We start from the raw sequence: 12,564 nt of genomic DNA, 5'->3' as shown, positions 1-12,564 counted from the left end.
TCCAGTGTGCGTTCGCCTCCGCGAGGTCCACCGCGGGCGCGGGAGGCAGGTGGTCCGGCGGCGTGCACTTCTTCGCGAGGCCTCTTCTCCCAGCGTTTGTCGGGTGGCTGGTTCGTGTCGCGTCGTGGTGCTGCCGGTGCGGGCTTTGCTCCTCCGATGAGGTCCTGGGCTCGCTCGTCGGCGGTGATGTAGAGGTCGGCTTCCCGGAACAGCTCCTCGGAGGTAGTCTGCGCCTTCTGTAGTATGGCTCGGACGAAAGCCAAGTCGTTGGATCCTCTGTAGAAGTCCTCGATCACGGCCGCCTCCGTGACCTCGGGGATACGATTTCTCATGGTTTGAAACCTTTTGAGGTACGACCGGAGAGTCTCGTCCCCACGGCGCTTGATGGATTTGAGGTCCCACGGTTGCGCCGGCTTGTCGGAGAGGGACTGGAAGTTGGTGGTGAAGCGTCGACTGAAGTCGCCCCAGACGTCGATGCAATGTCGGGGCAGATGTCGCAGCCATTGCAGCGCGTCTTGCCCAAGGACGATGGGCAAATACGCGGTCATAACGTCCTCGGATGCCCCGGCAGCTCGAGCAGCGGTGGTGTAGACGGCTAGCCAACCCCCTGGATCCTGCTTAGGTTCATACTTGTCAACATTGGATACCTTGAAGTTGGGAGGCCATTGGATGGCCCTAAGGCGCGGAGTAAGAGCGGACACTCCGCACGTGTCCTCCTGTCGCCGGGGACGATGTCTGTCCCGGGGAGGGGAGTTGTGATTGTGGTTCCTCGATCGTCCCCGAGTGGTACCGCCAGTTGAGTCCGTGGCCGACTCCGTCCTGGTGGCCTGGCTCTGAGTCGGGATGCCATGATCCCTGTCGTACTCCTCTCGACGGCGAATCTCGTTCTCATGCCGCCGTTCGCGCGAAGCATTGATGGAGCTTCGCGCGTCCCGGCGACTGTTGATGGCGTGTCGTAGATCGTTCGGCGGATGAGCAAGCGGTAGAAGATGGTTGGCCGCCTAAGTAAACAGACGTCGGTAGCCCTCGGCGTCGGGAGTCCGAGGAAGCCCATCAGCTATCCGAGCTAGTACTCCTTCGACTTCGCTCGGCGTGTTCATGGCTCGGGCGAAGTCGGGATTCAGGTTGCGCCCAAAGAGTGGATTCTCCCGGCGCTGCCTTGCATCTTGCTCAGCCTGTTCCTGTGCTCGTCTGCGATCACGTCGTCGGGAGTTCCTTCGTTCTCTGAAGACGCGTTCTTCCAGAGTTTCTCCTATCTCCGAGACCTCGTCTCGCGAAACAGGCTGCTCCGGATTCCGCTCTCCGGCCGCGTGATGTCGTCGGACGTTCCTGCGCCGGTTTCTCCGTCGTCGGGACTCTCGTTGAGGCGGTTCTTCTCCAGGCGCGGTTGGTTCGTCGTCGGAGACGACGGGCGACTCCACTCTCCCAATGAAGAGGACGTCGGGGTAGAATGGTGCTGTTGTCGTGGCGACCTTCTTTCCGTTCTCCTTTGAGGTCGGAGGAATGGAAAGAACGACTTGCTTTTCCCTGGTCTCCTTCTTCCTCGCGATCCACGTCCATTCTTTTGTCGGAGAAGTAGACAGTGGAGTTTTCCGGGTCAACGGGCCCTCGGTCCCTGACTTTCCGGAGACGATCTTCATCCGGAAAGTTGGAGGTTGTGCTTCTCCGGTATTTTCGGAGTTTGTTGGGGGAGACTTCTTTTCCGGCAGATCCGCGATACGGTGCAAAATTCCTTCTTCATCCGCTACAGATGAGATTGTTCCGAAGCAGAATACGGATCCGGGACGCAGGGTGATCTTGCTGTAGAAGGTGACGGCCATTGAGCTAGCTTGGATTGTCGACACACCCCCTACCTGGCGCGCCAACTGTCGGTGTTTTGGGTCCGACCGCACACCCGGGGTTGCCCCTCAAGGTGTTTTAGGAGTAGGACGGTGTCGACAACTGTAGCAAAATGGTTCGTGCCGATCGCACGAGGGACAGTGGACAAGGTTTACAGGTTCGGGCCGCTTAGAGATGCATAACACCCTACGTCCTGGTGAGTATGCTAGGTGAATGTGGTTATAAGAGGGCTCTCTGGATTGATAGTTCAGAGAGCTGGCGTGGGTGACTAAGTAAAGGGCCGATCGTTCTGAAGGGGTGCCCCCTAGGCCTTATATACTCGACCGTGGGGCAGTACACGTGGATAAGATAACAACAAGTAGCTAAAAGATAGTGAACCTCTTGAGATTATCTCTACGTAACTCTCGCCGACTTATCCTCGCATGGCTTCGTTGCATGGAGGCTCCAGCGCGGAAAAGTCGGATCTCTGTTGCGGTCATCCGCTCGACGTTATGGGTCGTCCGGGTTTGCACCAATCCGGCCCCATGTCGTTCTGCTTTGCTGGTTGTTTCTCCCAGGCCCACGAAAGAATGACCTTACGATTTATTGGGCCCTTGGGCCTTTCGTGAGGTCCTTTACTCTTTTAGTGGACCCGGGAGATATCTATCCCCCACAGAGACGGCTTCACGATTTTTTTTTGAAAACCCCCACTGTAGACACATTAAAAGCCTCTACATTAAACACCAATACACACATTTATCCTAATTGTTCTCTGCACCGAAATATACGCCAAAGACGACTAAGACCTACGATCGGCACGCGCAGCCAGCACACACCCTGCCTGTTTCTAGTGAGTCAGTAGCACCGAACGTCAACGATCGACAACACGAGAAAAGGGCAGCCCAATGGCGATCCGTGCATCCCACATTCCCACTAGCGTCAACAGCGCACTCACAAACGTGTCACCTTCCGGTTTCGCCGTGTGGTGCGTCCAATCCACCGGCCCACGAAAAATTCTGATCCTTCTATGCAAAATTCAAACTCGTGAAACGGGAGCAACGCAGAAACTGAGACGGTCAGAAAACGTGGTGCGACCGACGTGAGGAACTGGCAGTGGCATTTTAGCACGGGGCACGCCGCAAGAGGACAGCAACCGGCGGCCCTCGCAGCCGCGCCTCACGCGCCACGGAATATCCCTCCAGTTCCACGGGGGGCCACGGCGTCAGAACTCAGAAGGCCGCAGGGATAAGAGAGAGCGGGTCCCGTCCGAGCCGAGGCAGCCCATTCGCCGTCCGCCCCGCCTCTTCCTGCCGCCGAGCGCCACGAGGCCCACGCCCGCGATGGCGACTATCACGACGCCGCTCCGCTCCGCTCTGTTCTCTCCGGCCGCCTCGTCCGCGGGCCGCCACCGCGGGGGCCGGCGCCGCGCGCCCTCCTCCGTGCGCTGCGACGCCTCCCCGCCCTCGCACGCCGCGGCCGCCTCGCTCGACCCGGACTTCGACAAGAAGGCGTTCCGCCACAACCTCACGCGCAGCGACAACTACAACCGCAAGGGGTTCGGGCACAAGAAGGAGACGCTCGAGCTCATGAGCCAGGAGTACACCAGTAAGTCAAGTCGTACTGCTATGGGTAGCAGGCAAGCAGGCACGGAGGAGCCTGGTGTTTGTGTTTCCCCCCCTCCCTCTTCCAGACGATTGATGGGGGGGCCGAATCGAATTGGTATCGCAGGCAACGTCATCAAGACGCTCAAGGAGAACGGCAACCAGTACACCTGGGGCCCCGTCACCGTGAAGCTCGCGGAGGCCTACGGGTTCTGCTGGGGCGTCGAGCGCGCCGTGCAGATCGCGTACGAGGCGCGCAAGCAGTTCCCCGAGGAGCGCATCTGGCTCACCAACGAAATCATCCACAACCCCACCGTCAACAAGGTAACCGTATCCGAAATCTGTGAACTCTGACCAAGAATTTGAACTTCGTATGGAACTAGGTGGGTGACGAAATTAGTGGTCTGCTGCATCCTCTTGTGTATATCAGAGAGCAGAACGATCTGTTGACCCACTAAGCGTTACAAAGTAACACTATAGTGCTCAAAGTGTTCGTTCTTAAAACTCCAATTTAATTGGACCCCAGTGTTCGTGCCTTAACTGCAAAGCAAAAATTCTAGTGCTGAAAGTGTCCGCTGTTCTCTCTCTTTAGCATAACACCCACACCTTCCTGTCCCTAATTTGCGGTACTCTGATTCAGAGGCTTATGTGCTTAGCTGAGTTGAATTCGGGTGATTGGTCATGCAGAGGTTGGATGAGATGGGTGTAGAAATCATTCCTGTTGACGCGGGTATCAAGGATTTCAATGTCGTCGAGCAAGGTGATGTTGTTGTGTTGCCTGCATTTGGAGCTGCTGTGGAGGAAATGTACACGCTAAATGAGAAGAAGGTGCAGATTGTTGATACGACATGCCCTTGGGTTTCAAAGGTGAATTTTTCCTTTGCGCTCTTCCTTTTATGCCACTTGGCGATCTCTGTTCCTTGAAAGTCAAAAGCTTACTATGTCAGGCTGATGAAGTCCATTGTCCAATATAGGTCTGGAATATGGTCGAAAAACACAAGAAGAGTGAATATACTTCAATTATTCATGGAAAGTATTCCCATGAAGAAACTGTTGCCACTGCTTCTTTTGCAGGAAAGTACATCATTGTGAAGAATATGGCAGAGGTACATCTAACGAATTTTATGTTTCGCTGTTCTTTGGACTTTGTATCGAATATGGTCAATGATAAGAAAAGTGAAATGTTTTCAATAGGCAACCTATGTGTGTGATTATATACTTGGTGGCCAACTTGATGGGTCTAGCTCAACAAAAGAGGAGTTCCTTGAGGTAAGGACTGAGGATTTTACTCAAGTTATCCATTTACTGGCATGATGGAAAGGAATGACCAACTAAACTGTTTGACACACAACTGCAGAAATTCAAGAAAGCTGTTTCTCCAGGGTTTGATCCTGATGTTCATCTTGATATGGTGGGAATTGCAAATCAAACAACAATGCTTAAAGGAGAAACTGAAGAAATTGGTAGGTTATCTGACCAGCCTCTGCTACCTCCATAGCTCTGTGTCATGATTTATAGCAAGCACCAATTTTGATTGTAATGCTGTATGATTAATAGGGAAGCTTATTGAAAAGACGATGATGCAAAAATATGGAGTTGAAAATGTAAACGATCACTTCATGGCCTTCAATACTATTTGTGATGCCACTCAGGTACTTTTTCCTTTTTCCAACATTTCCTTCAGCTTTGCATAATACAAAGTCTTGTAGCCCAACCCAACCGAGTCTCTTTCTTTTAGATGTTACGTGAAGCATTCCAAAATGTATGGTTTCTTGATGATTTAAAAACTGGGAATGATGGATTTAGCACTACTGTACTGTAACGTCTAGAAAAGGCTAGCATACAATTCATGATAGATGGTAGCCATTCATGGTATAATACAATCTCCATCACCCTTTACATGCAACCTGCAAAGGAAACTGAGACAACTAGATGGCACTTTTATTTTGGATCAAAGTTAAGAGGATCCTAGTACATTTGTTGCTCCACTTTTGGTTTGAGAAATTGTCTCTTTGAGTGATAGATTTATAATTGTTTTGACATATGCTGCATTGACTTATATACATCCGACCATATGTTTGATTCCTCAGGAAAGACAAGATGCTATGTATCAGCTGGTGAAAGAGAAAGTTGACCTTATTCTTGTTGTTGGAGGATGGAATTCAAGTAACACCTCTCATCTGCAAGAAATCGGAGAACTCAGTGGAATTCCATCATACTGGATTGACAGTGAACAAAGGATTGGACCAGGAAACAGGATCAGCTACAAGTTAAATGTAATTTCTCATACCTTCCACAGCATTCATTTTTTAAAAATAATAGAATTTTGAAGGGACCTTCTTTTAATTAGAAACTGGAAAGAGCTTAAATTTAATTATTGAAAGTATATGATCTCATTTTAACCGAAAATTGGATTGTTTAACAGCATGGTGAACTGGTTGAGAAAAATAACTGGTTACCCGAGGGGCCTATTACCATTGGTGTTACTTCAGGTGCCTCAACTCCAGATAAGGTGACTTAGAGCTGTACTGATTTAACTTTAAGTGTTTGTTTCTACACAGCTTGCTTGTACCACACAAAACTTGATTGCAATAATGACATTCTACTTATGCAGGTTGTTGAGGATGCTCTTCAGAAGGTATTTGAGATCAAGCGTCAGGAAATTTTGCAGGTTGCATAAATTTTAAGCAGAGATTTGGTGAAGAGCTGAATAGTTTTGGCTTGGCAAAGGTTACTAGAAACGTTGCACAGGCAAATGTTTGTACAGTAGCTAAGGATGTAACGAGTTGGGCACGAATACTACCACGAGTCACTATCCTTGTGCTGGAATTTACAGTACGGTGGAAACTAAAATGGTGTTATCATTGGCCCGAATAACATTTGCATCAGCCTTTCTAAAGTCTAACTTTTTGCCACTTAAATTGATGTCAGGGAAGACACTCAGATGTGTAAGTTAAAGAATGCACAGTTCCTATGTGTAAAAAGCTTAGTTCCGAGGAGGAGATGGCGCCCCTTCCTTTCCCGCCTGACCGTTCCTATCCCCTGACCCTCTCCTCTACCCCCGACGCCTCTTCACCTTCCTCCACCAACCCCACGCCGGAGACCACTCCGATCCCGGCGGCCAATCACCTCTCCTTCCCCGGCGTCGGCGGGGCCCTCTGTTTGTGGTCGGTCCAAGGCGCAGCGGTGGTGTGACGACAGCGCAGCAGGCGCGGCGAGCGTGGGTGCTGCCCCGGCGGACGCTGTCCCGGCGGGCGCAGGTGCTATCCCGGCGGCGGCGGGCGCGGGTGCTGTCCCGGCGGGCGCTGTCCCGGCGGGCGCTGTCCCGGCGGCCGTGGGTGTGGCCTCGTCTCAGAGTCGCCGCTCCTACAGGGATGCGCTGGTGTCCTCGCAGCGCCCTGTTTCTCGGTTAGCAGTGGAGAGGGCTGGTGGCGGCTGGAAGACTGTCCAGAGTCGTCGCGACCGCCGCTTGGCTCGTCGCCCTCCCCTGCCAGAACCCAGACCCGTGCCGGTTGATCTGCGGGGCAGATGTTTCAACTGTTTCTCTGCTGATCATCGGGCGGCGCGGTGTTCGAACAGGGTGCGGTGCTTCTTCTGCAGGCGGCCGGGGCACCGTGTGAGCGAGTGCCCGCGCAGGCAGACGAACCTGGCCGCTCCTGTGCGCAGACTGGTGTGGCGGCCAATTTCCATGGAGGCCCCGGCGGCGGTCACTGGTGCCGACCACGCCATGGCGGGTGGCTCGACGCTTGGTGGTTCCGATGCCGCGATCAGCGGGAAGCGGCGTACCCGCCGTGGGCAGCGAAGGCGCAGGTCCGGGCCTAGTGGTGGTCTTGGCGGTGATCCTCTGCTGCTATCTTCGGGAAACTTGTCGCCCGCAGCTCAGGATGGTCCTCGCCCTGTGAGGTTTATTGGGCGGTCCAGAATGATCGACCGTGCTGAGTTGGAGCTTCGCCATGCCCTGATCGTCAGCGTTGTTGGGCAAGAAGGAACTGGTTGCGCCACGGAGGTTAGAGAGGCGCTCGCCTCAAGGTTTGGCCTTGATGCTGATGCGCTCCGCCTACGTCGTGCTGCGCCAGGTTCTTTTATTGTCCTCTTCCCCTCGGAGGAGCTGGCTGGGCAGGTGTTTAGTGGAGGACCGTCGCTCTTTGTCCCTCCATTGAGGTTGCATATTAAGAGATGGAGTAGGCAGGCTTTTGCTTCGGGAGGCAGTGTCTTGTCTTCCCTCATTGACGTCGAGCTCCGTGGTATCCCTGCTCACCTTTGGGGACTGGAGACAGCGGAGGTTTTGCTTGGTCCATATTGCCTGGTTCAGGGACTACACCCGGATTCTATCAGCGGGGAGGACTTGTCGGTCATCAGGTTGAGTGCATGGTGCCGCTCTCCCGTGGAGTTGCCGAAGGTGTTGGACCTTCATGCTGTGGAGCCAGCGGTCCCCGATGAAGACGGAGTTTGGATTCCACGTTCGTTGGTGTTCCCTGTGTTGGTGAAGATTATTGGGCCGGTGGGTGTCCTTGTGGAGGAGCAGCTGCAGCCACCTCCATCGGATCCCTCTGATGATGAGCCAGAGCCGAGTCGTCGGGCTCGACGGGTGCAGAGACTGGGTGATCAGGCCTCATTGCCTCGGGCTTCGGTGCACTCGCGGCTGGGCCCTCGTCTTCATTCCTCGTCGACGCGTGTTGGACCCTCTGATGATGTGGGGCTTTTGGATGCGTCGATGGATAACAGTGATGCTGTGGCGGCGTCTGTCTCTTCGGATTCGTTGGCAGAACCAATTGATGCCCCTACCCTCCCGTGTGCTGCGGTTGAGATGCTGGCGGCGCCTGGTGTTCTGGCCTTGTGTGATGTTGTGGTTCCTGATTATTCTCCTGTTGGTGCCTCTGCTGATTTGGCTGCTGAGTTGAGGGAGGATTCGGTTTTGGCAGTGAGTTGTGTTGTTAGTGCTTCTTCTGCTAGATGGAATTTGAAGCCGCCTGTTTTTAGAGTCTACTCTAGGAGGTTGAGACCTTCTATTTTGGATGATCAGGATGGCCCGTTGGTTCAGTCGGGTCTTGATAATTCTATGGTGATTCCTTCGCCCTTGTGCGAGTTCCAGTGTTTGGTCACTAAACCAGTGGATGCCTTGCTGCCAACTCCACAGATTCCAAAGAGAAGGAAGAAGCCTCTACCTAGTAATTTTATACCAAGGCGGAGCAGGAGGGTGGCCAAATTTCCTCCAGAACTCGGTTCTGAGGCTGCTGCCCAGGTCTGCAGGCATTTGGGTTTCTGTGATGATAATGAAGTTATTTCTGTCCAGGATGCCGGTAATTATGCGAAGCTATTTGTTTCTGGGCTCTCTTCTGATAAGGCCCCTGGGCCTGATGGTTTTACAGGAAAATTTTACAAGACATGCTGGGACATCATTAAGGTCGACATAATGACTGCTCTTAATTCCCTTTACCATGGAAATGCCTATAAACTGGATTTGCTGAACTCAGCGTATCTCATTCTTCTTCCAAAGAGGGAAGATGCTTCCTCAGCTGGTGATTTTCGACCAATTAGCTTGATTCATAGTTTTGCTAAGCTGGTCACTAAGATCCTCGCTAATCGTTTGGGACCATACCTTCAAGACCTAGTGGCAGCTAACCAGAGTGCTTTTATTAGAGGAAGGTCAATTCACGACAATTTCATGCTAGTGCAACAATCGATTAAGTTCCTTCATAAGAGGAAGATCTCTAGTTTGCTGCTGAAACTGGATATTTCCAAGGCTTTCGACTCAGTCTCGTGGGCGTTTTTGATGGAGATTTTGACACATTTGGGGTTTGGTCCTGTTTGGCGTAATCTGATCTCCAACTTGTTATTCACTTCTTCTACTCAGGTGCTTTTGAATGGCTCGCCTGGTAATCATATTTTTCATCGGAGAGGTCTTCGCCAGGGAGATCCTATTTCTCCCATGTTATTTGTGATGGTTATGGATGTGCTTAGCAGCTTGTTCCGGGTTGCTGAAAATAGAGGCTTGTTGCAGGGCCTTGGGGGAGCTGATGTTCGCAGTCGAGTCTCCATCTATGCGGATGATGTGGTCATTTTCATAAAGCCAATTGAAGCAGATCTGAATTGTGCTAAGATAATACTAAACTGCTTTGGTTTGGCTTCTGGTCTGGTAACCAATATGCTCAAGAGCAGTGCTATTCCAATTAGATGTGATGATCAGCATGTGCTTGCTGGTTGCAGTGTGCTGCATTGCAGTCCCACTGTGTTTCCTTGCAGGTATCTGGGGCTGCCCATTTCTGATAAAAAATTGAGGAAATGTGACCTTAAGTTATGGATTGAGAAGATCGCAGATCGACTGCCTAACTGGAAGGCTCGGTTGCTCAACCTGGCTGGGCGGACTGCGTTGGTGAAGTTTGTTCTATCGGCCATTCCGACTTATCTTCTTATTGCAATCAATGTCCCTCAGTAGGTTATTAAATCAATTGATAAAATTCGGCGAGGATTTCTTTGGAGAGGAAGAAAGGAGGTTAATGGTGGTAGTTGTCTTGTTCCATGGGAAGTTGTCACGAGGCCTCTGAGGCTTGGTGGGCTTGGGATCCCTAACCTTAAGCTCAAAAGCTGGGCATTGCAGGCAAAATGGTTATGGTTGGAAAAGACGGATCAGAGCAGACCTTGGCGTGGGTTGTCCCTCCCAGTGCAACGTCAGGTTAGACAGTTCTTTGATTTGTCGGTTTTTACCATTTTAGGGAATGGGGCTACTACTCTCTTCTGGTCGGATAGATGGATTCATGGGAATACTATCCAGGACATTGCCCCTGAGGTGGTGGGCATGGTTGGCCGCAAGGCGTATTCTTCCAGAACGATGGCACAGGCTCTGGATAATTGGCATTGGGTCAATGATATTCGTGGTGCTCTTTCCTTGAGTGGGTTGCAGCAATACCTGTTGTTATGGGATACTTTGGGGGACGTTAGGCTCTCTCATGATGCTGACAGGCATGTTTGGATGCACTCTTCTTCTGGGATGTTCTCCTCAAAGTCCTGCTATAAGGCTTTTTTCATGGGTTTAATTTCGTTTGAGCCATGGAAACGTTTGTGGAAATCCTGGGCTCCCCCAAAATGCAAGTTCTTCCTCTGGCTGGCGATAAGGAATAAGTGTTGGACTGCTGATAGACTAAGGAGGAGAGGGCTGCAACATCCGGCTGTTTGTGTTCTTTGTGACCAAGAGCAGGAAACAGTGCAACATCTTTTGTGTACCTGCAGTTTTGCTAGGCAATTTTGGCATGCTATTCTTGTTCTCTTGTGTCTTGGGGATCTCATTCCTGCTGTTGATGAAATCTCATTTGCTGATTGGTGGAGGAAGGCGCTTAAGAAGGTGCCCAAATTCAGAAAGAAAGGCTTCAACAGTCTCATTATTTTGGGGTCTTGGTGCATATGGCTGACTAGAAACAAAGCTGTTTTTGATGGTGTAAACCCTTCCATGTGTTTTGTTAAAAGCTTATTTCTGAATGAGTTAAGTTGTTGGGAGAGGGCTGGGGCTAAGCAGCTAGCAAATTTTGGTCTTCCTGCTATTATGAGTAGGGTCTAGACTGTGGTCAAGTGTTCTGTTTGCCCTACGGGCATTGTACTTTGGTCCTCTTGGACCTTTTCCTTTCTTAATATAATGACGTGCAGTCCTCCTGCGCGTTCGAGAAAAAAAAGCTTAATTCCAGTTCCAGTACTTAAACTCTCATCAGTTGGGACAAAATCGCAATAAAACCTCGAATTGCTCTAATCTAAATTTCTTCCGTTTCCCTAAGGTGCAATTGCGCCAGTGCCTTTAATTTAGCTGCAGCCCCTATTTTTATAGATTTTGCGTGTTTGTCTCTGTTTTTTTGGGACAATTGTGTTAGTGTCCTTATTTTAGAGTAACTATAGGTATCTCGGTTTTTCAGAGTTTGCGTGTTTACCTCTATTATATTATGTAGGTAATATCCAACTTTTATGCTTAATATGATGTTGGTGTTATATTGTGAATATGTCCAAAAAAATATAGTTAGATTGTTTCCATTTTTTATTTTGGAAATGCCAAAAAAAGTTTTGAATTGTTATGCAAAATTTTGAATTGTTGCCATATCTGTTGTTATAATTGAAATATAATCAAATTGTTATGCAAATAATGAAAGGGCATAATTGTCTTTTATCAAGACTTAACCTCGTTAAGTATCACTAAAGGAATAGGGGCATACAACATTTCATTTTTAGAAAAAATTAAAGTCTAAAAAACAAGAACAAATCTATAGTCATACCCTAAAATAAGGGCACTAGCGTAATTACCTCAAGGGGAAATGTCAAAGGTGCCATAAGTAGGTGTAGGGGCAGTAATAGATGATGATTCAAATGTTTTTTCATAATTTATTTAGGATTTAATATTAGTTTAAAATTAATAAAAACAAACCCAATCATAATATGTTTTGGTCCTTAAATTTTATAATATAAAATTTAGAGCCTATTAAACCCCTCGCCGCAGGGCACTGGACTCATCAAATAAAACGTCATCAGGTGAGACGTGACACGCACGCGAGTAAAACTCAGAAGCGTGACTTTCTCCTCGAAATAGCCCACATTCCATGCATATGTTCTTGTACAGCTGTACCGGCTTCACATGCTGCGTGGTTCCAGAGCAGGGTCTCCGTTTCAATACACGTGTGGATCGTCTCCGTGCGAGTGATGACTATTACTCGCCATGGCAAACATGTGCTTGGAAACGTATAGTTTGACTGACCACAGACGTCAAACACATTATTATAAATAAGGATGCATGCACGTGTATGTTTAGTTCGTTTCATAAAAATTAAAAAGAATAATATGGGTACATTCTGCTTTAAATTTTTAGAGGTGTTTGCACTCAACCATACTCTACTAGTCTACTGAGCGTCACGAGGATACGCTCCCAACAGCTAACGATACCAAATTTAATATTTAAAAAAGACATGTATAAAATTCCGTATTAATTTTTTCTTATATTATCAAACATATTATTATAAATAAGAATAAAATTTTATATAAATTGTTTTATGTATTATATGCTCTCTGCTTGAAAAAATTGAATAAGTATCCGGATATGTATCCGGATTTTATATCTATTATTTGATAAAATATATAAAAATTTTAAGCTTTACCTTTTATAATCTTTACAAGC

The 12,564-nt window shown here is 49.3% G+C and overlaps 1 protein-coding gene across 1 annotated transcript; it reads left to right on the top strand.

Annotated features, from left to right (window-relative positions):
• The first annotated feature begins 3,043 nt into the window (after nt 1-3,043).
• On the top strand, nt 3,044-6,258 carry lw1 (lemon white1). The gene is made up of 10 exons (NM_001175829.2): nt 3,044-3,423; nt 3,547-3,743; nt 4,107-4,286; nt 4,394-4,525; nt 4,614-4,688; nt 4,777-4,882; nt 4,977-5,071; nt 5,510-5,695; nt 5,845-5,931; nt 6,034-6,258. The coding sequence occupies exons 1-10, from the start codon at nt 3,159-3,161 to the stop codon at nt 6,097-6,099; spliced, it is 1,389 nt and encodes a 462-aa protein (NP_001169300.1). The 5' UTR covers nt 3,044-3,158; the 3' UTR covers nt 6,100-6,258.
• Nucleotides 6,259-12,564: the final 6,306 nt, after the last annotated feature.

The sequence above is a fragment of the Zea mays genome, chromosome 1 (assembly GCF_902167145.1).
Source record: "Zea mays cultivar B73 chromosome 1, Zm-B73-REFERENCE-NAM-5.0, whole genome shotgun sequence".
NCBI lineage: Eukaryota > Viridiplantae > Streptophyta > Magnoliopsida > Poales > Poaceae > Zea > Zea mays.
Note: the sequence above shows the minus strand (reverse complement) of the source record. Positions and strands in the feature narration are given on the sequence as shown.

Coding starts and splice junctions, on each gene's coding strand:
- lw1 (NM_001175829.2), top strand. CDS start 3,159: ATGGCGACTATCACGACGCCGCTCCGCTCCGCTCTGTTCTCTCCGGCC. Junction 3,744..4,106: donor ACAACCCCACCGTCAACAAG/GTAACCGTATCC, acceptor TTGGTCATGCAG/AGGTTGGATGAGATGGGTGT. Junction 4,689..4,776: donor CAAAAGAGGAGTTCCTTGAG/GTAAGGACTGAG, acceptor ACACAACTGCAG/AAATTCAAGAAAGCTGTTTC.